The 26,395-nt window shown below is 37.4% G+C and overlaps 3 protein-coding genes across 3 annotated transcripts; all 3 read right to left on the bottom strand.

Moving 5' to 3' along the window:
* Nucleotides 1-10,772: 10,772 nt before the first annotated feature.
* LOC146310670 (uncharacterized) lies at nt 10,773-14,108 on the bottom strand. The gene is made up of 6 exons (XM_084743237.1): nt 13,843-14,108; nt 13,474-13,581; nt 11,926-12,186; nt 11,662-11,825; nt 11,446-11,573; nt 10,773-11,073 (listed from the first exon to the last, which is right to left on the bottom strand). The coding sequence occupies exons 1-6, from the start codon at nt 13,958-13,960 to the stop codon at nt 10,917-10,919; spliced, it is 936 nt and encodes a 311-aa protein (XP_084599363.1). The 5' UTR covers nt 13,961-14,108; the 3' UTR covers nt 10,773-10,916.
* A 3,544-nt stretch (nt 14,109-17,652) lies between these two features.
* LOC146310669 (CD209 antigen-like protein D) lies at nt 17,653-19,653 on the bottom strand. The gene is made up of 6 exons (XM_084742648.1): nt 19,470-19,653; nt 19,186-19,275; nt 18,475-18,753; nt 18,231-18,394; nt 17,980-18,116; nt 17,653-17,895 (listed from the first exon to the last, which is right to left on the bottom strand). Exons 1-6 carry the CDS (start codon nt 19,588-19,590, stop codon nt 17,748-17,750), a joined length of 939 nt encoding a protein of 312 aa, XP_084598774.1. The 5' UTR covers nt 19,591-19,653; the 3' UTR covers nt 17,653-17,747.
* Nucleotides 19,654-21,470: 1,817 nt separating this feature from the next.
* Nucleotides 21,471-24,100, bottom strand: LOC146310668 (uncharacterized). The gene is made up of 6 exons (XM_084742965.1): nt 24,025-24,100; nt 23,487-23,582; nt 22,486-22,752; nt 22,235-22,401; nt 21,979-22,115; nt 21,471-21,887 (listed from the first exon to the last, which is right to left on the bottom strand). The coding sequence occupies exons 1-6, from the start codon at nt 24,098-24,100 to the stop codon at nt 21,734-21,736; spliced, it is 897 nt and encodes a 298-aa protein (XP_084599091.1). The 3' UTR covers nt 21,471-21,733.
* Nucleotides 24,101-26,395: the final 2,295 nt, after the last annotated feature.

The following is a 26,395-nucleotide window of genomic DNA, read 5'->3' as shown; positions in this document are numbered from 1 at the left end:
CAAGTGCCATTATAATTATGCATAGTTTAATTGTTTGTTAGAAAGTGCATTTAATTCTGACCCACATTGTGCAATATTCCCAAGACCAAAGTCATCTGTCCACAGTAATGAAGTGCCCTTCGTTACAGATCATAATGACTTTATAATTCATTAAAGCAAATAAACGCACAGATTATTCCCTCATAAATTATTACCATCATTTTCTCACATTGCCATTGACAGTTTTTTATATCGTCTCTTTTTGGTCCAATTTTTGGTCCAAAATGTTATAGTTATGGCAAAAAATGTTCATGTTTTAACTGTAACTATTGTAGGCTCCTGAGTGGAGCATAAGGTTAGAAACTAAACCAAACTTAAGAAAACTAAACAAAAAATAAAGAATTAAAAAAAATAATAATAAAACCAAGAAAAAAAAACTTAAAAAAAAAAAAAATCCTAAGTAACTCTGCCAAAGTGTCTCTTTTGGGTCACTTTGCCGGTCCCAAGCCCGGATTAAGGAGGAGGGTTGGATTTTGAGCTAGCAGTTTGATTAAATTTGCTATTCTAACATTTAACAATTCAGGACAAAATTGATTTATGTAATGTAGGTCTAGACAATTACATGCAAATTGCCAATTATGCGAATTAGGCATCATTTAGCGACTTTTAGGACAGCCAACAGCTACTTTACTTACTGAGGAGTTGGCAACACTGAATATTCTGCTGTGGACAGGGTCAGCAGCAACATATATTTTAGATGCCTAAAAAAATCTGTATACTTTAAGTATACGCCATGTCTAGAACATTTTCACCAGTTTATGTTGTTGCTGGATGCAGAAATTCTCATCCATGCTTTTATATCTTGCCGTTTAGACTAGTGGAATTCGCTTTTTACCGGTCTTCCCAAAAAGTCATTAAAGAAACTACAGCTAGTGCAAAATGCTGCGGCCAGAGTTTTAACCAAAAACGAAAAAAAAATGATCATATTACTCCACTTCTTAAAACACTTCACTGGCTACCCATTGCTTTTAGAATTAATTAAAAGTAAAATAAAGTTCTTTTACTTGTTTATAAAGTTTTGAATGACCTTGCTCCTCCATACATTCGGGATCTTCTTTCATTTTATGTTCCAGCCAGATCACCGAGGTCCTCCACTGCTTTTCTTTTAAATGTTCCTCATGAGTTCCACAAACATACTGGTGAGAGTGCCTTCTGTTTTTATGCCCGCAAACTGTGGAATTCTTTGCCTTTGGAGATTAGATTGGCAAGCTCTCTTGGAATTTTTAAGAGGAAAGTAAAGACCTATTTTATTTTATTTTTTATATTATTCTTTATCTCGGTGTTCCTTTTACTTGATTCTAATAACTTTAATTTTATTGTTGTATTGTTGTAATTTATTTCTTGCATTTTTTATTAGTCTTGATTTATTTGGATTTTTTTCATTCTTTGCTTGTTTTTATTTGTATCCTGTCTGTTGTTTTAATTTTACTGTATGTTTGTATGAAAGGTGCTATATGAATAAAGCTGAGTTGACCCCAAACACATTCAGACCACCGTCACATAGGGACCAAGCCATTATCAATCACTCAGATTCCAGAAACTTGAGTGACAGAACCTTGACCTTTTCAAAAAAAAAAAGCAATACTCAAACCGATTAATTGCTCCTAAAAACAGTAGCCATCAATTCAACAGTTAACAGCCTATCCAGTATTCATTGCAGCTCTAAGAAAAAAAATAAATAAATAAACAAACAAACAAACTCAAAACAGTTTGCTCCTCCTATTTTAACGGAGGGTAATCGATACTAAATGGAGTTTAAAATGCAATATAAACATTAACATCTATAAACCAGGAGGAGGCCCCATACAACTTATTTGTTGTTTTTTATCCTTATTATTATCTTTTTTTTCTTTTTATTTATTTATTTAGTTCTTCTAATTATGATTTTTTTTAGGATTTGTATACTTGTTCTATTTATTTACCTATCTTCCTTTTGTGGGTGGGTTATGTACCCTCTGAATGTTATCATGGGTGGGGTGGTGGGAGAATTTCTGCTTATGATGATGTGTGTATGTAATGTGCGTGTGTGTATTGTACAGCATTGAAGACGTGATTTTTGTGAAGAATTTACACATACCTGAGAGTATTTGCTGTGCTGTGAATTCCAAATGAAAAACTGATGACTTAAAATATAAGTAGTAGTGTAAAACTTATGTTATATAAATATATATGGTAATAATAACAAAAATAAATAATCGTATAATATATATATTGAATAAGTTTTGTTGATAAAGTTTTGTTGATAAAGTTTAAAATAAGTTTAAAAAAAAATAGGTTTTGAATAGTTCAAGGGCTGTGGAGCCTTTCTTTTAAGCTCATTTTAAACTTTATTAACAAATCAATTTCAATAAAAAATTATTCTGATCTGGCTTATTTAATTGATTTTACTGTGTCATTAAATCCTACTTCATTCTGTCTGCACATGCTCACAACAAAGTGTGCCATTTTTTTTGAATGATTTCAGTTAGAAGCCCCTTGAATGCTGTATGTCCATCCAACCCGTAAATGTATATATTAATAGTTTTGTTGATAAAGTTTAAAGAAGTTTGAAAAAAAAATGCCTGTTCTACTTTGATGATGTCATCAAACACTTTCATACTGAGTATTAAGACCATACAAGTCACGACAGCTTAATCAAAACACAGTTGACAAGTTAACATAGCAGGTAAGAAAACACCATCACATCAGATATACCGGAGCGTGTTAGGGCACTCAACACAAAAATGGAGCATAGACGATTACATATTGAGAATAATTTACAAATTAAAGAAAAGACAAATTATGAAAAGATCTCACAAACAGAGACTGATCAATCAGAAGGATTCATGAATCTCCAAACCCCCAAACAGATTCCTCATTGCCATATAACACCTATAAACCAGGAGAAAACCAATCAGTTTGTGAAAGATAGCCAGAGATTCATCAAACATGCTTCTCTAAAAGAGGCTGATGAAATTGAACGCCGGAGGAAAGAAAGACGGGAGAGGGCTGCAAGTGATTGGGGGCACTATGAATACAATCTCTCCATGGCAGCTGAAAAGCATGCACGCCAAGAGCAGCTAAAAATGGAGGAAGTTGATGAAAGACGTAGGTTTGCCAAAGAGACTTGGGAGATAGAGAACAAGTTGCAGCAGTATGCTCAACAAGAATCCCAAGGAAACCCTATTGCGAAAGTCACTTCAGAGGAGTTAAAAAAGTTAGTCATGGGTGTGATTCCGTCAGAAATAACAGAGCGTGTTAGGGACATCAAGACAAAAATGGACCGTAGACGAATAGAAATTGAGAATAGTGTGCAAGCTAAAGAAAAGAAACGGCTGAAATCAGTAGAGAGACTGCAGGAGAAGAGAGAGAGAGAAATGCTCTTTGAGTTTGACAGAAAACATGCACAAGAGGGCAGACGTCAGGCAAGAACAGAACTCCAATTAGCTCAGCTTGAAAATTATGAAAAGACCTCTCAAACAAAGACTGATCAATCAGAAGGATTCATGAATCTCCAAACCCCCAAACAGATTCCTCATTGCCATATAACACCTATAAACCAGGAGAAAACCAATCAGTTTGTGAAAGATAGCCAGAGATTCATCAAACATGCTTCTCTAAAAGAGGCTGATGAAATTGAACGGCGGAGGAAAGAAAGACGGGAGAGGGCTGCAAGTGATTGGGGGCACTATGAATACAATCTCTCCATGGCAGCTGAAAAGCATGCACGCCAAGAGCAGCTAAAAATGGAGGAAGTTGATGAAAGACGTAGGTTTGCCAAAGAGACTTTGGAGATAGAGAACAAGTTGCAGCAGTATGCTCAACAAGAATCCCAAGGAAACCCTATTGCGAAAGTCACTTCAGAGGAGTTAAAAAAGTTAGTCATGGGTGTGATTCCATCAGAAATAACAGAGCGTGTTAGGAAATTAAAGACAAAAATGGACCGTAGACGAATAGAAATTGAGAATAGTGTGCAAGCTAAAGAAAAGAAACGGCTGAAATCAGTAGAGAGACTGCAGGAGAAGAGAGAGAGAGAAATGCTCTTTGAGTTTGACAGAAAACATGCACAAGAGGGCAGACGTCAGGCAAGAACAGAACTCCAATTAGCTCAGCTTGAAAATTATGAAAAGACCTCTCAAACAAAGACTGATCAATCAGAAGGATTCATGAATCTCCAAACCCCCAAACAGATTCCTCATTGCTATATAACACCTATAAACCAGGAGAAGACCAATCAGTTTGTGAAAGATAGCCAGAGATTCATCAAACATGCTTCTCAAAAAGACAGAATAACTGCACAGGAGGGCAGATGTCAGGCAGCTGAAAAGTGTGCAAACCAAGAGCGGCTAAAAGGAAAGGAAGATGAGCCTTCTTCCAATGAATATCGGGGGAAAGAGAGAACGTTCCAGCAGGAACGCCAAAAATTCCCACCAACTTCCAAAAAAGTTAAAGAGAGCTTCACTGCAAATAAAGCAACAAGAGGGGAATTGAATGCCACTTCCAGTGTGAATGGAAATAGTGAACAGCTGCAGGGTTGCAATAAACTGAAGCTCAACAATAGACAGACCAGGATGGTGGGACAGACCTGCCTCCCCACTGTAAGCATCATTTTCAAACCCCAGCAGGTCACTGCAGAGCCATCACTTACTCGACTCCCGCCTATCTCCAAAAGAGATAATGTCAACTCCACTGTAAAGAATGCAACCAGACAAGAGTTAAGTGTGAGCGGGACAAGTAAACAGCTGCATGCCCGCCCGCCCAAAGCCACCGCCCGCCCACCCAAACCCACCGCCCCTAAACCCCAGCAGTAGACTGCAAAGCTATCACATGTCTGCCTCCCACCTATTTGAAATGCAATCCAGCAGAGGCTCAAAAACATCCAGCCTAGACCAGCTTGACCTACTTTCTCTGACATTCCCCATCCCTTTGTCTGCATTTTTCATGACATCATTTTTTCCTCAGCATGATGAAGGCATGACCTGCACTTCACTGAATCTCAGTGGTTAGTTCTCCTTGCCACTGTTGGTTGGGTTGGTTAGGACAGCACTGTGCTATTTAGCTCAGGTCAGGTTATGCCTTCACCATCCTGTCGAAGAAAATTAAAAAAGCTTTAAGGACGCCATGTAGGCTCAGTGGTTAGCACTGATGCCTCACAGACGGGTTCCTGGTTCAGACCAGACCTTTCTGTGTGGAGAGCTCATGTTCTCCTCATGTGCGTGTGGGTTTTCTCCGTGATGCTACGGTTTCCTCCCACCCATATATCAACAGCAAAATAACTTGACTCATTCTGCATTAATAATGATTGGTTGTGTTTGTTATGTACATGAGGATTGAGATTGGGTTGGGTTAATACTACCTCAGTTTCACTCCTCATGCCAAATCCTAACCACCCCAACCATCATGGGCAACGAGTACTGCGAGTAGAGTCTGCCTGTTGTCCTCATGTGTGCAGGGGTTTAATCCTGATTGCTCAACTTGACAATGATATGTCTGTGATGACATTTTGCCTCTCCTTCAATAAGCTTCATCAGTTCATGCGTGTCAGACTAGTCTGCGTGTGAACTGATGAAGCCCCAAGCATGGCAAAATCATGACCCGCCCAGGTCAGGTTATGCCTCCACCATCCTTTCGAGCAAGAATTCAGAAAAGCTTTAAGGACGCCATGTAGGCTCAGTGGTTAGCACTGATGCCTCACAGACGGGTTCCTGGTTCAGACCAGACCTTTCTGTGTGGAGAGCTCATGTTCTCCTCATGTGCGTGTGGGTTTTCTCCGTGACGCTACGGTTTCCTCCCACCCATATATCAACAGCAAAATAATTTGAATCATTCTGCATTAATAATGATTGGTTGTGTTTGTTAGGCACATGATTGGGTTGAGATTGGGTCAGTGTACCCAAGTCTCACTCCTCATGCCAAATCCTAACCACCCCAACCATCATGGGCAACGAGTACTGCGAGTAGAGTCTGCATGTTGTCCTCATGTGTGCGGGGTTTTAATCCCGATTGCTCGACATTCCACCCAAAGACATATCTACACAGAATGATCATGTTAGGATGACCATTAGCGGCTGGCGTTTGCAGTAAAGATGACAGAGGAGGTCAAGGATACCAAGCATCTGGTGTTTATTTACAAATTTAACAGCATCACTAACAGCATTACAGCAGCCCAAGTGAGGTCTGACCAGCAACACAGATAGATGGGAACTGGCGCCTTAAATACTGCGTCCATGGTAGACCTAGTTGGAAGATACCATCAACAGGTGCTATCCAAATTCCTTTGCTGTTCAAATGCACCTAAACCATATATAAACAATGTCAAAACCCAAAATATATACAAAATCCCATTGAATGCTGTTTACCCCATTAATAAACACCCAAGCATAATTAATATTAATAAATATTTACAAATACAATACATTTCCAAACCCCCCTCCCCTTATCTCCCTCCTTGGTTCCCTCCCGGAACGTTTAATGTGCCCCTTGTAGCCGGGGGGACTCTTTTGGCCGTGCACCCTGGAGCGGACACAAGGAATACAGGTAGAGCAATAAATATGCTACCAAATGTGCAAAATATGCAACGTGCAAATTAAACTATTCTGTGCCAATTCCGCTAATATAGTGCAAATATCGCTGACAAAGTGCCAAGTGCCATTATAATTATGCATAGTTTAATTGTTTGTTAGAAAGTGCATTTAATTCTGACCCACATTGTGCAATATTCCCAAGACCAAAGTCATCTGTCCACAGTAATGAAGTGCCCTTCGTTACAGATCATAATGACTTTATAATTCATTAAAGCAAATAAACGCACAGATTATTCCCTCATAAATTATTACCATCATTTTCTCACATTGCCATTGACAGTTTTTTATATCGTCTCTTTTTGGTCCAATTTTTGGTCCAAAATGTTATAGTTATGGCAAAAAATGTTCATGTTTTAACTGTAACTATTGTAGGCTCCTGAGTGGAGCATAAGGTTAGAAACTAAACCAAACTTAAGAAAACTAAACAAAAAATAAAGAATTTAAAAAAAAAAAAAATAAAACCAAGAAAAAAAAACTTAAAAAAAAAAATCCTAAGTAACTCTGCCAAAGTGTCTCTTTTGGGTCACTTTGCCGGTCCCAAGCCCGGATTAAGGAGGAGGGTTGGATTTTGAGCTAGCAGTTTGATTAAATTTGCTATTCTAACATTTAACAATTCAGGACAAAATTGATTTATGTAATGTAGGTCTAGACAATTACATGCAAATTGCCAATTATGCGAATTAGGAATCATTTAGCGACTTTTAGGACAGCCAACAGCTACTTTACTTACTGAGGAGTTGGCAACACTGAATATTCTGCTGTGGACAGGGTCAGCAGCAACATATATTTTAGATGCCTAAAAAAATCTGTATCCTTTAAGTGTACTCCATGTCTAGAACATTTTCACGAGTTTATGTTGTTGCTGGATGCAGAAATTCTCATCCATGCTTTTATATCTTGCCGTTTAGACTAGTGCAATTCGCTTTTTACCGGTCTTCCCAAAAAGTCATTAAAGAAACTACAGCTAGTGCAAAATGCTGCGGCCAGAGTTTTAACCAAAAACAAAGAAAAATGATCATATTACTCCACTTCTTAAAACACTTCACTGGCTACCCATTTCTGATCATGCTCTTCATACCCTGAAGCTTAATCTGCTTACCACAAAACGTGTCTATAGACCTTGACGACTCAACCCACTGTTCCTTTCAGATAAGAAAAATTCAGATTTTAGTTCATCACAGATTGCTTTATTTCTAGAAAAAAAAACCCAAACATCATCAGTATGGGAAGCACCCTGGACATAACAGATAGTGTGCTCCCTCTGTCTTCCCACTCCAAAGAAGGCCAGCGACCAAGTTACCAAGTTCAAGAACAGGTGCAGTTTTTATTTTACTTCAGGGGGAAAAACAGGCCAAAATAACAAACATAACAATCTTAAGAAAACCCTGAACTTGCCTAACGAAAGTAATAGAAAATAAATGACAAAATACTACCCTGATCTTATCTATCTATCAACTTAGTATAAACAGGAGAAAACAAGGTTCAAAATAAGCACCATGTTCTATGTTTCACGGGCTGGGCTTACCATCCAGTCCTGGAAACGGTTCTTGCTGAAATTGTCTCTAAATCTTGGGTATCTCTGCTTATGGCTCTGACAATTCTTCCGAAGTCTCGCCTCGTCGACTCAAAAAAACAAACAAACAAAAAAAAAAATCCTGACCTATGAATAAGGTCAAGATAAAATTTCATTAATGCTGATTTTATGAACATTCCTAGTCATAAAATAAAGCTAATTAATTCAACTCAGTGCGCTAATTCATTGTCTATTGTACAACATATATAGTTCACTTTAGTTTCGAAATCACAACTTCACTCATAAGCAACCAAAAGAATTGGTTGCATAGCAAAAAAAAAAATTAAACAAATTAGCAAGTATTTAAGTGCATACCTTCGAGAGTCTGACAACTACCACTGCTCTTTTCTCAGGTTTTGCACTGGATCAGACTTGTTTACAGGAAAGAGCATCACTGTCACCTTCACACAACTTCAGGGCTTTCAGAGAAGACCTGGTGCTCATACATGTGGCTGTTACTTGGAGTTGCTAGTCAGTTATGACAGCTACCCCGATTTTTGACATGAAATGAATAAAGTCTTAGAGAGCAACGTGTGGGTAATGGATATTGTCTAAGATAAAAAGATTTCAGCCAACAGGAGCTGGACTCCCACCAGATGTTCATTTGTAGCCTTTGTAGGTTTTCCAGATCTTTGACTTGAATGATGCACAGTGACCTTCTTTAACCTTACTGATTGTCACATCTTTAACAAGTTGTCCAACAAAACAAAGATGGCAAAAACAGCAGAAAATGGTGATCATTGTTTTAAGTTCAGGAACATGTTCTTAAAATACTGTGAATAAGGCATTAATTCAACCCCAAATTTAAAAATAGATATTTCCCCCTGGCCTGTAGTGCTGTTGATCCCCCTTTAGATAGTTTTGGTGTCAGGTGCAGAGTTTAGGAGATATAGGAAATATCGTATTCCATTATATTGGAGAGAAGGCAGACATCTTTGTGGCCGACATCTCCAAAATTCTGCAACTTGCACTAAAGCTATCTAGATGGATAAATAGCACTACCTGGGATAGAGGAGAGGAGGGAGCGGAGATCGAGGTGCAGTGGAGGCCTCCTCTCATCGCTGAGGAAGCCTGGTTTCCTGGTTCTTAGCGGCCGTGAGCACACGGCGGGGGCCGACTGACGTTGAATCTTGCCCTGGGAGCGAACTCTGATGAACACGGCACTTGTTCGGCCAACTCACGATTTGGAAGAGTGCATGCCCGCTGCAGGAGAAACGCTGGTTCACGAATATGGGATAAGAAGCTCAGCCTCGTCTGGAGGCCATCAGAAGAGAGGGAGGAAGTCGGGCTGCAGCCCTCGAGGGAATCGAGGTTGTAGTAGGACTCACTTGAGGCGCACCAGGGAGCAAATGGTGAGTAAAACATGAGCCAGTCGCACGACTGACTGAATGACAACTGATGGAGCAAAGACAGAGGCGATTTAAAGTTTTGGCAGCAGCAAATTGACTGGCTATCGCGACCATGGCAAAATCTGATTGGATAGTAAAGACGGAGGTGAACGCCCACAAACAGCTGATTAGAGGGAATAGGAGGAGAGAGCTGGAGTAAAGGAAAGTTATGAATGAAGGCAGTGTAATAGAGGGTCTTCCTGATTGAACTTATGCTGAGCTTCATTAGTGTTCTGTATTTGTGTGGCCTCTTTAACGTAATTTCTACATCACTCTCAGAATGCAACGTTATTAACAGTATATTACAGTATTCTATGGAAAACGGCAAACCACCCATAAATATTACCCAGAATGCATTGTTTTCTACAGTATAGTACCGTTTTAATAGAAAACAGTATGTTACTGTCAGAATTTGGCTGTTTTCTTACAGCATTTTGTTACAGTGTATTTACGATAACAGGTTGAAGAATGAAATACGGCTTTGCTGGTATGAGCAAACAAAGTCTACCTAACCTTTTTCAGTGTAACTCTCTGCCTGTGTGATGTTTTTGTCTTCTTCATGTCTCACCATGCTTCCCTGCACCTTACCTTCCAACCCATGGGATGTTTTGTCAAAAATTCAATGATCAACTAAGATGTTAATTGTAATTAAATGGTAATTGTATTCAAAATACAATGAATCTAAAAAAAAATACACTTCTGTTAAAATTATAATTTCTATTAATCAACCTTGGAGAAAAATATTCTGAAACTGTCTGAAAAGTTAGAATGAGAATTAACTGTGCAATTAATGTGTACCTTGGATGTTATACAATTTACATACATACAAAGTTCTGGGAAAAAGACACTTTTACTTTAAGATGTTTACCACTCTGACCGAGAGAAGTCGCTGCCTACCCAGGCAGAGATTTCAGCTCACGTTATTGTATGTAATGTTATCATGTTAGCAATATTCACCTCAAATCTAGCAGGAATTTTCCTGTTATTTGCAGACAGTACTGACTCTTAGGTACGAGCCTTAGGTTTGCTGGTTACACTTTAAGGTACCATTTCTAAGCAGAATGCATTGAATAGATGGTTCAGAACACACAATGTAATTGTAAGCAGTTTATTAATGCATTTGTCCACATCTATAACTCCTTCTGCGGACATCCATAATTGGAGGCTCATGTATAAACAGATGATGAATGTAGCGTATTGCTGACAATGTGTGTCTTCAAGTTATGTTTTAATATTGTACTGTTTGTTCTGTACTGTAAATTAAAGTGTATAAACACTGTAAACACAAACATGTTATTACAGCTGTGTGTGTTTCATAATGAGAATGGAGTGGAGAAAAGTAAGTAAGCAGTGTTAACTCATAGAGATTGGTGGTTTTTCACAAATCCATTTGATGGCGGTTTCACATATAACATCTCTCCAAGCCATGAAGAAGTTTTCTTTGCGATACAACGCGGCACAGTCCTCTTGGCCATTGTTGAGATTATTTGGTTCTTTGTCATCCCAGTACCTGGAAGCAAATGATGATGAGTTTACACTGACACACAACTTTCTCTCAGTTCACTTTTTTCCCTCAATAAAATGATTTATTTCAATGGATAAGACATGTAAATAAGTCTGCCACAAAAAAAAAAAAATCTGTGATGAAAATCATCTGTCAGAGGCCCCGTAGTTGTATTGTCGGTTTCACAGATTTGGCTTATTTCATTACATTTTATTTGTAAATATTAATTATTTGATCTGATCATGCAGGAATAAAAAAAAAAAAGGAAATTGAAATCTTGGACACCGTCAGTGCATGAAGTCTGACTGTATGTACTGCAGTGAGCAGCGGGGGCCGACAGTTTCCAACTGCATAACATGTAACATAATTAAGTCTTACCCCTCAACCAGAATTGTTCCATTCGTCCATCTCCAAGTCCCTTCTTCATTGGAATCTTTCAGTCCAATCCAGAAGCCCATGTTGGAGTCTTGCTTTAGATTATTTATCAAGTAATTTACAGTTGAGTTCTGAAAAAAAATAAGAAAATTAGACAGAATTAAAAAACACAAACATGGCTTGTTGAAAATAAATATTTATTTAATGTCGATTATCTACCTCTTTGTCTTTGCTGTCTATGACTGCAAGGTCGCCTCCATACAGCTGGCAGTATTGTCTGGCATTTTTCCATGTTTTATACCCATTAATGTCGGAGAAAGGGAAGTAGTAACACACTGAGTTCATCAGAATCCATCCTGGTGGACAGTGTCTGCAGCCCTCCTCTGTTGCCAAAGACCAACACAAACATATACAACTATAAAAACATGTTATTATTCTTTTTAACATTTTTATGATATGCAATAATAGTAAATCAGGTCTCACTAATCAGTGGGAAGTTCTGTCTCAGTGCTGTAACGTCCTTGGTTATTTTAACCAGCTGCTTTTCATAGTCGGTGCTTCTCCTCATCTGGTGTTCAAACTCCCAGTTGGTTTGTGTCTGACGACTCTTCTCGTTCTCCAGCTCCTTCTTGTGAACGTTCATGGTTTCGACTGCGGTCTTGTAACTCTTCTGGAGTTTGGTCAGCTCATCGCTAACGCTTTCTTTATCATCAAGTGAGAGGTGGGCACCTTTGAGTTTGTTGTCTGTAGGTGTTGAGGACAAACAGTGTTACTGTGGCAAAGTATTTATTCCTTTGATACCTTTTCCCTCTTATTTCCTCTCCTTCCCACCCAGAATACTTTCACACAAAACATACATACTTAGCCTACAGTAGGGATGTAACAACACCAAAAACTCATGGTGCAATAACAGCACAATAAAAAGTCAACAATATGATATTTATCATAGTATTTAAAAAAACAAAAAAAACAATGATGAGCCAATGATAAAATAAAAAATATGACGAATAGTGTATTTTTTTGTTCCTGTAAAATTATTATTTTTTCTTTTAACTTAAAGCTTCTATGATGAATTTTCTCATTGTGTTGATTTTGCTGGACAAAGTGTTTCCACAACCATAATAACAAAATATGACATCAAAAAAAACAATTATCTAAGTAAAAATATCCTCTTGCTTATTTTTAACTGGCTAACATGCAAGTCACTGTACATTTGTCTGGGAAAATATAAACACAGGCTCATTTCATCTGATTTCAAGGGCAATCCAATCCAGTGGCAGCCATTAAGAATAACTATGTAGAAATAACAAATCAAATAAATAAATAAATAAAATAAAAATAAAATAAATAAATAAATAATATTAATAATAATAAAATAAAATAATCAACCATTTTAATACCACGGTAAAAATTGTACATTGAGACATTTTATTTAGCACGAGATTGTGATATCTGATACATTGTTACATCCCAAACATACACACAAGTGACACACATTTATATTTAATCCCTCCCCCGTCCTAATCTAAATGGTAAACTCCCAAATACAAAACCACAAAATTTGCAGTCTATCCCAGAACTACCACAAACTTAATCCACTGAAAATTAATCCACTAATAAGGCAAAAATGGCACATATTCTATGGTTTCTGGATCTCAAATGGGAGAATTTGCTGCTTACATTTTAGATTATTGCATACATTTTACTTACTTCTTATTTCTATTTTTCTTATAATTTGTCTACGAGTCTATACTGTATATTTTTACTCTATAATGGGAGGAACCGTAACAATTTCACCCCTGGGATTAATAAAGCGTTTTGAAATTCTTGTTTGATCAATAAAATGTTAGAAAAAAATGTGAAAAATGTTGATCAGTGTTTCCCAAAGCCACCTTTAAGAAGCTGGAATCAGAGAATTTAGACCATTTTGTCTCAGTAAATTACATAGCCTGATAAACTGATAATTAAAATAGTTGGAGATTAATTTAGTTGATCATTGCAGGTGTGGTATACACAGAAACACAGACTTACAGTGGAGCCCCAGGCTAATATCAACGATTAGTAGAACAGCAGCGAGTAGCACCAGGCTCATCGCAGCTGGTCTGCAGTGTCTCCAAGGTGTCGTAATGTATGTGAACACTAGACAGAGAGATAAATTTAACAATACACTTTTAAGAACAGATGTCATTGTTGATTTTTATCACCAGTAACTGAGTTTGCATGTTTTATTATATAGGCTTCATTCATGATGAAAAAAGTCCTTCACTCTGCACTAACTTGCAGCAGGCGCTTGTTTTTATATTTCAACAGAAGCAGAAAAAGAAGTCAAACAGAATCAGAAACCTGTTTAGGTACAACTGTAAGTGCATTATATAAATGATAACTTAAATCTTACTATACCTCGTTTCATGCCATGGGCAGAGTGAGTGTGAGGACGATTCTCCAGGTTGTTCGAGTCCTCTTCACAAATCAGCAACCTGCCATCCGAATCATAACCTGACATTTCTCTCCTCTCCATTCTGACTGTCAATCATGTAAGAGTGCTGAAATATACCAATTATATATATGTATGTACGTTTATGAGAAATGCTTTGTCAGAGGATTGCCCTGTGTCGAAACCTAAAAGTTACAGTTGCTGAGCTCATCTACAATAAATTCATGATAATCCAGTTCCAGTTAACTGTTTTCTTGTGAGAAAGGAGAAATGAAACTTTTTAATGGATGTTTGTTCCTCAACTGGTTCCACATGCGCAGGATGTCATTTTACTTCCCCTTGTGAAAATAATGCCAGACAAGTAGGGTGAAGGCCAGATTCAGAATAAGTGACAGTCCAGTGAATCACATTTTCACTGTGTCAGTTTGTGTGCAGTAAGATGATTAATAATTTTGTTTGCTGATATTATGATATATGCTTGACTTGAGCACAAGATCAACTGACTTGCTTTCATAAATTATCCTGTGGCCCTGTGTCAAATTCCAGTTTCAAGACCTTTGTTATTTCAGCTGATACTGTGTTTACATGATGCATTTTCATCTTTACTGCTGAAAAACGTATCACCTATGACAGAAATAAACTTAAAGGCATTGGGAAAAGAAGTATTTTTTGTTTTTTTTGTTTTTTTTTATCAAAGAGCAGCAGACCTTGAGATGATCAACAAACGCACAGGGCACCTTTCAACCACTCGGTCAGTCCAAGCACTGCCGCAGGCTGAATGACGAGAATGGTGAGCAAAATGAAATGGACAAAATGAGACTAAACAAGAAATCAGAAACTGCCTTGGTCACGCTCACATCTTCACAGAGAGCTGCTCTATCAAGCACTGGACGGGCGGACCGTATTCTGAGTCGACAGAGTGCAAGACTCTGTCAGGACGAAAGGAGGCAGACTGATGATAAGTGCTAAGGAGCAGTCAACCACATTATCATTACCAACCTCGCGTGCTTCTGCTGTTTACAGCCCCCCCAATACAAATACATTACTGTAAATCTTTCATTTATCTGTACTTTAATTGAGTATTTATTTTTCTGAGAACTTTTCACTTTTACTCTTCACTTTTTTTTAAATATCTGCACTTTCTACTCCTTACATTTTCAAAACAGGCGTGTTACTTTAGTTTTAATGCATTTGAAGGGAATTACTGATTATTTTTTATTTGTATTATTATACGCCAACTTCTCAACAGGCCAAGTTCAGCATAAATGACAAGACAAATGACTCATAAGGTCTAAAAGGATGTAACGAGATGTAAAAACAACGTAAAAGATGTAACAAGATGAAAAAAGGTGACAAGACAAAAACTATGTTCAAGGCTGGGACAAGACAAGGCACAGAAACAGCTGCTAGAAATGTCTTTCAAAGGGTGACTTTTTATTTTTGTACAGAGTACATTTCAGAGCCTGTACTTTTTCACTTTTACTTGAGAAAAGAAGTTTCTACTTCAATAAAGACTGTGCATACTTTTGCCACCTCTGATGTACAGTATATATCTATATACTACATAGCAGTTTATATTGTTTTATTGTACTTTAATTTTATTCTGCTTTATGTTATTCTATTCTAATAATTATCTGTATATGTTCTGAGTGTGTAGCATGAAGGGAGCACAACTTTTCATTGTGCAACTCTGTGTTGTATAATGACTGGAGCTACAGTACACAATTTTGTGGTTTAAATGGGATAATATTTGATAAACATTCTATAACAATGTTTTCAAGGTTTTAGTTCTGAGAGGAAACACTTTTTTTTAACTGCCAACCTGCCAACTGTTCAGATTTATATACTGATTTATGGTAAATGTTGTACTCTCAAGTGCCACCACGATTTCTGCATTTCTGTGGTGGCAGAGTCGAGCTGAACATATTTACACTCAAAGTGAAAGCAGGGACGTTTGAGCGAATAACAGTAGATCATCTGTCTAAATGTGGAACTGATTCAGTCTCGAAACACTGGTTTGAAATTGGTTATACCCACAGCATTTAGGGAAAAAAACATTAACCTAAGATCTCTGCCTGACCTCCACATTCTGGATGTGAAAGTGTTGTGCAGGGCTGTTACAAAGAATTACTTACAAACCTAAGATTTAAACCATCAAACACTTGATGCTTTGCCTTGTAAACGCCAATCACCATCACCATGAGAGTTTAATAATAATGGATATATGAAGACAGGAAAAAATAATTTAATGGAGCAGAGGACTGTGTTCTTTTACTTCCTTTAAAGTCTCAAAACAAAAAAAGTATATATTTTGTAGATTATAACTTTTATTTATATAATTCTCTGAACTAATTCGCACTGTAATTAATAGGTGTCATCACTAATATTGTTGAATAGTAATATTTTTGTGCAGCACTGGTCAAATGTAATAGCATTTGTAATGCACTTGTTACATTTTCCCAAAGAGCCAAGTACAGCAGTCACTGACGTTTGTGAAGTGAATGTGAGCTTATGGTTTGGAAAGTGCTTACAAATTGAATAATCTCATGTGATCTGTGTTCAGTACGGAGGAAACGAAACTACAAGTACAGATACGTGTGTAAAAAAACCAAAAATAAATTCTAATAAAAGTAAGTACTGATTCAACTTACTCAAGTAAAAGTGGACAGGCTCTGAAGTGTACTCAGAGTATAAAAACAAAAAGAAGACCTGTGAAAGATATTTCTACCAGCTAATTCTGTGCAAAGTCTTACATGTCATTTTCATCTTATTACATCTTTACAAGTCTTACAACATTTTTTTCTTGTTACATCTTTTATGTCATTTTGTCTTGTTATGTTGTTTTCGTCTTGTTAACATCTTTCACGTTATTTTTTGTCATGTTATGTTATTTCTCTTTTTATGTCTTTTACGTAATTCTTGTCTTGTTATGTTGTATTCATCTTGTTAACACCTTTCTTGCAGTCTTCATCATGTTACATCATTTACGTCTTATACATCTTTTTTGTTTTATACATCTTTTACTTCTTTTTTGTCTTGTTATGTTTTCTCTAATCATTTCCGTCTGGCTTAATTTTTTCCTCTTGTTGTGTTTTCATGTAGTTTTCATGTTATGTCATTTTTTTCATCTTGTTACTTCTTTTATGTTGCTTTCATCTTGTTACATCATTTTCATCTTGTGATGTCTGTCATGTCCATCGTATGTACTGATGACTACACTAAGGAATCATCTTTTCTGTGTGATGTTGTCCCATCCATTTAGGTTGAAATTGGTCTTGATGTTGAGAAGGCGCCCCACAATGATGCAAAATAAAAAATAACCTGTAATTCCCTTGAAATGGGTTAAAACTTAAGTAATGAGCCTGTTTTGAAAATGTAGGGAGTAGAAAGTACAGATATTTGTGTTACAATGTAGGGAGTAAAAATAAAAAGTTGTCAGAAAAATAAATACTCAAATAAAGAGCAGATATTTGAAAAATCTTCTTAATTACCGTAACAAAGTATTTGCCCTTCATTACTTCCCACCTCTAGTTTTGTGTTTGTACGTGCATGTCCGATTAATATTACCTCCAACAGAGTAACAGTCAGCAGTTGCATAGATGTCTGTTGTTATATCACATAAATATAAAGTGTTAATGTTTATACTACAATATTGATAACTGTTAATAATAAAATATTGAGCTGTATTTTGTTCTGCAAAACTATGAGGACTTGGTGATGACTTTCGGAGCACAGGTACAATCACTGAAGGTGAAAAATGCCAAACAAACATAAGGTCAATCTAAAAGGTGTTTTATTCATTTTTTTAAGTTACAAGTTACAAGTTACAAACATATGACTGTGTTTTCTGCTTGAGAAGCACTTCCTGGTTCTAGCTTGACTTCGTTTCACATATCCAGTGTCTCTTAGTGCGTTGACAATTGGAATCCAAACGGGTCTTCCAGGGATTAGTGGAACTATAACTTGCAGTCGCACAGTCTTCTCCTGGGCCTCTGCTTGGTTCGTCATCCATCCAGTACCTTTGGAAAATCAAATCATTCAAGTAGTCAATAACAATCTGTGTTAATACTACAGCATTAAGAGTATATCAGTGCAGCTCTCACCTTTCTTCCACCTCTGTGACATTATTAATCCAGACCCATGTCCCCTTCGACACTTTGTCAGTGAGACCAATCCAGAATGCATTGCTGATGACACTGTCATCAACTTTCATGTCTTCAAGCTTGTGACTCACAAATGTCTGCGTAAGCAAGAAATTTCCATTTTAAAGGGTTTGATCTCAACATTCAAATGAAATTGATTTATTGCATTATTATTATTCTTGACAGTGTCTTCTTGTTTGTTTTCAACCCACCTGCTCCTGCTGGTTATCGATCACAACCAGGTCGGCTCCACGTCCAATACAGTCTGCTCTGCTGTCTGGCCAGTTCTTTTTGTTAGTAGAGGACTCGATATAAGAAAAGTAATAGCAGGATGAGTTGAAAGGAGTCCAATTTGGGAGGCAACCGCCACAATTTCCTTTTAGGAGAAACAAAAGATTTGATATTATTTTTGTTTGTTTTGTTTTTTAAATGAAAACTGTTAAAACTCTGTCTCACCCAAAGCAGTTATATTGGACTTCAGATTTGTCTTCTCTGTTTGCAGCACCTGAACCCGTCTCTGATAGTTGTCATTGATGGTCTTCTGTAGCTCAATTTTCACCTTTAGTAGTGTATGGTTTTTGAGCGCCATCGCCAACTCATTCTTGGCCTCCTCTGTGGCTTCGGTCAAATCGCTGTAGTAGCTAGGGAGATAGTTCAGCTCATCGATGAGCTGTGTTGCAGCTGAGTGAGAAACCTGGCAGGAACCTGGAGATGTGTGCTCTCTGACTTTGACACCTGAAACCACATTGTCAGAGAGAACAGAGCAAGAGCCGCATCAACTGGATGTTCATAGTTCTGTACTTGTAAAAGAAAAGAAAAGCAAAAGTGTAAAAATTGTGCAAGGAAAGGCAAATAAATGTAGGACTGCAGTCATGTGGTGACACTGTTATACAAAGTTGTGTGTCATCTGCATATATATATATTCCATAATCAGTCCAAGGGGGAGCATGTAGATATGATAGATCTGATAGCTGTCATTGTAACATTATTTGTCATTATTATCGAGTACAGTTATTTTAAATATCATGTCCTATTTTATGCTCTGGAGCAATCTGGCACAAGAATTTATATCTTGTCCTGTACGATCCATACTTTAAGGATCAATTCAGCTTTATCATATAATAAATTCTACAAATGAGCGAACCTCTTATAAACAGTCATACTCACAGTTAATCCCAAGAACAACAGCAACGATCAGCAAAACCACGTTCAACAGAACCAGACAGAGTAAAACCAGTCTGTTAGGTCCATCTCCACCTGTTAATAATGCAAAGATCACATAAAAGTCAAGAGTATATATTAGGTGATAGTATATATTATGTAACTATAGTAATTATGAATTTAAAGCTACAATAATTAAAGCATTTTTTGTAAGGCTTGGCTGAGTAACCTGAAGTATTAAAAGTGAAATAAAGAAATGCCAGACACTGTGGAAGATTTAAAAGTTGTACCTATTCCAAAATTTTGATGGCGAGAGCGAAAACGTCCATCCATGTTGAAGGCAACATGAGACAACTTTGAAGTAAATGATATTTTCGGCACATCATCTTTCCTTCTTTGTGGATTCTCCATTGCGGCACTGCTGCAGCTCTGCCCACTGATGTGTGTGCCTCCTGCTTTTATATCCCTGAGGAGGATGAGTGTGTCTGAATGGGTGATGGCAGTTGGTGATGTTCAGTGCACTGCACGTTTTCGTAAGAGAATCAAGTGTCGTCTGGAGAATACAGGGGAACTATAGGTTGCAACATTGGAGGGCTCTGTGTGTGTTTGAGCTGGAATCATGAGTCACAATAAATGTGTATGGTTCATTACTCTGTGAGGAGGCTGCAACCACACTGGGAGCTCTGGATGGGGACTGGTTCCCAGCAGGAGAGCTTGTCTGAATTTGCTCATGTTGTTCTTGCTGTTTGTTCTTATTTTTGCAGTTATAATAACCCAGCAGACCGCTTTGTGAGTGCTTTTCTGCTGCCCACACACAGATTGGAAGTGTGTATGTTTTATTTTGTGGTTTCGGTCCATTGTGTATGTGTGTGTTTGGGTGTGCATGCGTGTGTGTATGTGCATGTATCATACGTCTTCAGAACTATGGGTGTGTATGCTGGTTTCAGCCTTATCCTGTATTTTTATATTTGAGATATGGCACTGAAACATGAAAAAAATATGGTGTTATTCAAAGAGATGTGCATAATACTGACATAACCATGCCATGACACCTGTCATGACCATCACGGGGTCTTTATGAAGGTTTATGACTGTTGTGTCATTTGGACAATTATGTCATGTCATGCAAAGTTGACATTGTTTGAGATGTCTTTGTTATGACAACTTGACATTAACACATCACATGCAGACATCGTAACCTGTCAGTGTCTTCATCATGTCAACCTGATGTGATCAAACTCAAACAAAAATGTTTATCTTCATGTTTTAACATTGCATTATGCTGTCATATGTGGTTGGTCATTGGCCACTGGCTGTCATGAGACCCTAATAAGTGTGTCATGAATGTTTTCCTTGACCTCAGGCAGTGGTCTTTTGGACTTGTCACAAAGATGTCATTTAGTTTTATTATGCAGTCAAACACTCTTGTAATGGTTGTTGTGAATACTGTGAATGTTGTGAATAATTCCCTTGACTTCAGGTTAAAGTAGGAACATTTGGACTTTAAGTCCAATATGTTCATTTGGACATAAAGATGCATATCCTGTCAAATATAATCTTATCATAGTATGTCTTCACTGGAAAATGAGAGTGTATTATCCGACCAACAATGGGCAAACAATACTTTTGTACATACAATATTCAATACACTGTTTATTAACATTTATGAAGAATTTTATGTTTCTCAACATCACTTTTGTTTATATCCCACAACTGTGTTCTCAATGTTCAGATACGTCAAATGAGGTCATAGAACTACATTCTACATTCTACATCTACAAATCTAGAAATCTAGTTCTCTCTCAGATCACTTGATGTACAATATGCTGAATGTTATTATGGAATTATTATTGTTATTGCCTACCACAGCTGTAAGGTAACAGTGCATTTCCTGCTAGCTCGTTGCTACTACATTAAGGAAAACACAAGTTATGTTGGAAAGGTCAGAGCATGAGGAAAGAAGTTGGTGAACGTGACGAAATGTAACACATAAAATTTGAATATTTCCTTGTCCCTGAACTTGATTTCTGTTGTGTCTTAGTTTGACATGTTAGTATGGTCATATTCGGTACTAGTAGTACACATGAAGTTTATCTGAGGCTGATGGGAATCCAAGGTATTCTACTTTGGATGATTGCCAATAATATTGTATTGAACTGCACTTTATTCTGCAAAAATCTTCATATAAAGACTATGCTGATAGTGAGGGTTTACAGTTAGAATAACTGAAAGAATACTCAGAAATCCAAGACCAATTCTTACAGTGTTTTATTATTTTTTAAGTCCCTGTAAAGGAAAAGGAGAGTTTTTCTTCTACTGACACTGAGACAAAGGAGCGGACATGGCCCCCATGTTTCAAAGCATTTTTTCTCATGCTCATGTTTCAAGATTTTTTCACGAGACCTTATTTTATATAGATAGCAGTTTTTTAACCCTTCAAATTTAGCTGGGTGGTATAACACATGTTCCTGTGATGTAACAAACTCAGAACACACATTTACTGTTGCTTTACAAGATCTTTGAGAGTTTTCTGCTTCAACAGTACTTCCTGACTCTAGCTGGATTTCATTTCACATATCCAATATCTCTGTCTATGGATACAGCTGGAATCATAACGGGTTTTCCAGGGATTATTGAAGCTATAAACTGTAGCCCCACAGTCTTCTCCCAGGTGTCCAGCATTGTTTGGTTCTCCATCCATCCAGTACCTTTGTAAAATTAAATCATTCAAAACAGTTATCAATAACAATCCATGTCATTATTACTACTACACTGAGAGTAGAATAGTGCAGCTCTCACCTTTGTTCCACCTCGGTGACATTATTAATCCAGACCCATATCCCCTCTATCTTTGTGTCAGTGAGCCCGAGCCAGAATGCGTTCTGCCAGATGTCACCGCCACTTGTCATGTTCACAATGGAATTACTCACAAATGTCTGTGTAAGCAAGAAATTGACATTTTTGAAGGATTTAATTAGAAAGTTCAAATGTGTAATTATTTATTTCATTAGTACTGACATATTCTTAACAGTATTTCCATTTGCTTTCAGCCCACCTGCTCCTCCTGGTTATCAATCACAACCAGGTCGGCTCCACGTCTATTACAGTCCTCTCTGCTGTCTGGCCAGTTCTTTTTGTCAAAAGAGGACTCGATGTAAGAAAAGAAATAGCAGGATGAGTTGAAAAGAATCCATCTGGGGAGGCATCTGCCACAAGTTCCCGCTAGAGAAACAAAAGATTCCTTGTCACTTTTGGTGTTTTTAAGTCATCAAATTCAATGCAAACTCTAATACAAGTCTGTCTCACCCAAAGCTGTTATATTGGACTTCAGATTTGTCTTCTCTGTTTGCAGCATCCCAGCCTGTCTCTGATAGTTGTCATTGATGGTCTTCTGTAACTCAATTTTCCTCTTTAGATGTGCATGATTTTTGAGCGCCATCGCCAACTCGTTCTTGGCCTCCTCTGTGGCTTCGATCAAATCGCTGTAGTTGCTACGGAGATAGTTCAGCTCATCGATGAGCTGTGTTACAGCCGGGTCGGGAACCTGCAGGGAACGCTCTCTGATTTTGGCACCTGAAGAGATGAAGACATATTGTCACAATTAGAGCAAGAACGGTGTCAAAACTGTGAATAGTAATGGGTATGTTATTAAAATACATGTTTTTCTTATAGTCTCCAGGATTCAGCAGGCAGTCTTTGGGATTGTTGCAGCCTAAAACCCCTGATTTCACTGCAGCAGCTTTTCTAAAAAATTGCAGTGCATGTTGTGATGTTTTTAGGGTTTTTGTTTGTTTGTTTTTTGCGGGAGCAAGTGAAAATTGCAAATGAAAGTTGCAATTTCTTTGTCTAATTCATTCAAATCAAAGGTAACACATATAAAACTGCTCACTATTTCATTTTAGTGTAAATGTAGAATCAGTAGGATTTATCCAAGCTGTGCATAAATGCACCAGAAAGATAGCTGATTGTTGAGTCTTATTTCCAGGATGCCAAATACAGAGGTTTTGGGTTTTATTTGGGTTTTATTTATTTTATTTTTTATATTATATGTTGGGTGAAATATGATTGAAATATGATTTCTCCATGGATTTCCATTGCAAAACTGCACAAGAATTGCTCGCTAAAAAGAGATACAATTCATAAATCATTAAAACATGCTTCATTATCTTCTTCTACAGTGAATGTACCCTACAACATTTTCTAAGATCTTGCAGAGTTTGTACTTGAGAAAAGTGTCCATTCAGCCATTTGTTAGGTGAAATTACACAAAAGAGGGAAATGAAAGTTTGGTCAATAGTCATACTCACAGTTATTCCCAATTACAACAGCAGTAATCAACAAAATAATGTTAAACAGTCCCAAACACAGTAAGACCAGCCGGTTGTTTGCAAAAGTGGATCCACCTGCAATTATAGGCAATAAAAATATTCGACAATCAACAATTTCAGCAACCACAGAAAATATTGTTTCCCTATGTTTTCCAGTTTACCCTGTAATGTTATCTGGTCGTGTCAATAAAATGGAGATTAGATTAGTTGTTTGTAGTCATTACTTAAAAAAATGTTGTTACTCATTATAATCCACAGAAAATCAGAGTTTTCTGACTAATCTGAACTTTCAGACATACCACTACTAACACAGTGATTTTTACATCAGAACAAGCTACAGATATATGACTTTAAAAGCTGCAATCACCGAGGCTTGGTTTTACACGTAGCTCCACATTCACTACCATTTTAATAATGATAAAAATGAATCACAGGGTCAGAAAAAGATCATGAGGAGAGAAAACTAGATGAAAAAGTAAAAAATGTGTCACGCTGCAGAAAATTTCAAACACTATACCTTGTCCAAATATTTCAAAACATGCACGGAAAGGTCCACTTTTGTCGTGATTTGCTCTTCTCAGTGGATTCTCCATGACTGCAGTGTCGAAGATACAAACTAGTGAAGTGTTTGCCTCCTCTTTTAAGACCAGAAAAGGCAATGTGAAAGTGGGTGCTTCTTCTTAGTGGGCAATTGTCTTCCCAGTCTTTTGAGTGTTTCTGATGTAATAACGCTCAAACTAAACATGAAAATATTGATTTGCAACAGTATTGTTGGACAAAAACACCACCAGTTATTATTCACCACTCTTACTTCAAACATCACCTCATGCTTCGTCGAGGGCATGAAGTGTTGCTTTGAGTGAACAACAGTTTTTAATCTTGCCAGTAATCAGTTGGCTTGCTGATTAGGCAACTCTAGGAGATTAGCGTAATTTTTCATTTCTGTAAAACACTGGCTGACGTTTGGGGTCTTCCTAATAATTCTTGCTTATGTTCATGTTACCCAATTCTTTCTGTGTCCAGGAAGCGTCGTGGTGCTGGCACTGCAAGGCTTGGTGTTGATTAAGGTCTGTTTTTGCTGATGCCCATACATTAAGACTTACACAATGTTTTGCCTAACAAAAAAACTGCCAAGAGGTGATGTGAGTTCTTTTAAACAGTATCGTTACTGATGAAACAACACTTGCTTTGTGCTTCATCATTGGCAATTGCCTTAGGCCCTAAGCTAACAAGGGCTGATTAATTATGTCTCTCCAAAAAGTCATATGGTAAAATAGCACCAGAAAGCTTAATTTGTGAGTGTCTCAGGGCCTCCCCATTAACTTGGACTAGCATGATCTTACTGTACATCTGCGTAAGACAGTAGCCAAATTGTGTAAACAGATGGCGCTGCATGGTGTACAGACTATCGAAAAATGAAGTGAAGCTGCTCCAGTGGTGCTAATAAAGGAGGGAGGATGCAAAAAGACAATATCCACCCCACCAATAGCATCTTCACCTTATTGTTGTCTGCCAAGAGATGCATAGGTATGCGCTGCTGCACGGCCAGATTTCAGAAAAGTTTCTTTTCTGAGGCAAATCAGAGGTCAATTCAACCTCTTCATACTACCATGAATTCTATTTAATTTTATGACAATTTTTTTCAAAGATTGAGAAGGGGGGAGAACTAGGAATGTGGAGGGCCCTATCACTGTTTTTTTTTTCAAAGGACAGCTTGGTCTTTATGTTACTGTAACCTGAGAGGATATCCCTCAGGAATCCTCTTAAATGCTCATTTATTACTTATTGGTACTTTCAGGTGACTTGTAGTAGATTTGTTTGAAATGTACCATGTGTCCTGTGTTTATGCTGGACCTTCCAGATACAGGTGCATGGACCTAAAATCACTCACACAATGCCTTAATATTCATAGACATAGTCACCACTAACTTTACGGTATGATTTCTAAATATATCTGGCTGCACCAGTGGCGATTTTGGGCAGGATGTTCTTACAACATTCGTGTCAGGTCAAATTTTATTTAGTTTGCCAAATTTCACAAATTACAGTTTTGGGGCTTTACAATCTGTATAGTGTGTGACATCCTGTGTCCTTTAGCCTATATCGATTCATGTAAAAAGAAACTCCCCTAAACAAACCCTTTTAACAGGCATAAAATGGAAGAAACCTGATGTTGTTATTTATAAGTTATTATACAGTGGTTTAACTAGTCTGCTCCACTTGATATCAGATTGGGCTGTATGTGAACCATGAACTAAAATGATCTTAACACCCCTGTCTTGGGTGTTTCTAGCAAACAGCCATTACAAAGCCATTACTAGTATGTTCATATAAGGAAGGCCTATAGATTTAATAAGTTAATTTAATGAACTTTACACGCTAGACAAATGGAACATTTAACAAAGCCTGATGCACAATGTGTAGTTTGGCACTCACACGGGGAAAATATTCAAACAAATAGGTTGTGTCCTGTACATCTTGAAGTATGAGTTGTGGAAGATTCTGAATGGGCATGCAGGGATCACAAATAACATTTAATGTGCCACAGTGTAGATGGTATAGCTAACCTATTTGCACCCCCTGCTGTCAAAAAAAATAAATGTTACTTTGAAAGAGGGATTCTTAATTTGTTGTTCAAGTTCTCTTCTTCAGTGAACAGTTTCACCATCATAACATCATTGGGATTCGTGTAACGCTGCACTGAAGTAGAGCAGTCACAAAAGTGTTATTCATTCACTCAACCTTTATTAACACTCAGAAAGAACACATTCAGGAATCAAATGCTCACATGGCACATACAATGACAATGCTAACGTGCTGATGCTTAACAGCTATAATGTTTACAATGTTCACCATCTTAGTTTAGCATGCAATTAGCACAAAATGCA

This window comes from Lutjanus erythropterus, chromosome 18 (assembly GCF_056507025.1).
Source record: "Lutjanus erythropterus isolate fLutEry1 chromosome 18, fLutEry1.hap2, whole genome shotgun sequence".
NCBI lineage: Eukaryota > Metazoa > Chordata > Actinopteri > Lutjaniformes > Lutjanidae > Lutjanus > Lutjanus erythropterus.
The sequence above is the reverse complement of the archived record's forward strand: the minus strand, read 5'-3'. Positions and strand labels throughout refer to the sequence as shown.

What these genes read in the sequence shown, in the direction of transcription:
- LOC146310668 (XM_084742965.1), bottom strand. Translation starts at nt 24,100, where the DNA reads ATGGAGAATCCACTGAGAAGAGCAAATCACGACAAAAGTGGACCTTTC. An exon ending in TTTTGAAATATTTGGACAAG is followed by an intron (nt 23,583 to 24,024) that starts GTATAGTGTTTG and finishes CTATAATTGCAG; the next exon opens with GTGGATCCACTTTTGCAAAC. An exon ending in TTGATAACCAGGAGGAGCAG is followed by an intron (nt 22,116 to 22,234) that starts GTGGGCTGAAAG and finishes TTGCTTACACAG; the next exon opens with ACATTTGTGAGTAATTCCAT.
- LOC146310669 (XM_084742648.1), bottom strand. Translation starts at nt 19,590, where the DNA reads ATGGAGAATCCACAAAGAAGGAAAGATGATGTGCCGAAAATATCATTT. An exon ending in GTCCAATATAACTGCTTTGG is followed by an intron (nt 18,395 to 18,474) that starts GTGAGACAGAGT and finishes TTCTCCTAAAAG; the next exon opens with GAAATTGTGGCGGTTGCCTC. An exon ending in GTCACAGAGGTGGAAGAAAG is followed by an intron (nt 17,896 to 17,979) that starts GTGAGAGCTGCA and finishes GATTTTCCAAAG; the next exon opens with GTACTGGATGGATGACGAAC.
- LOC146310670 (XM_084743237.1), bottom strand. Translation starts at nt 13,960, where the DNA reads ATGGAGAGGAGAGAAATGTCAGGTTATGATTCGGATGGCAGGTTGCTG. An exon ending in TATTAGCCTGGGGCTCCACT is followed by an intron (nt 12,187 to 13,473) that starts GTAAGTCTGTGT and finishes CAACACCTACAG; the next exon opens with ACAACAAACTCAAAGGTGCC. An exon ending in TAGACAGCAAAGACAAAGAG is followed by an intron (nt 11,574 to 11,661) that starts GTAGATAATCGA and finishes ATTTTTTTTCAG; the next exon opens with AACTCAACTGTAAATTACTT.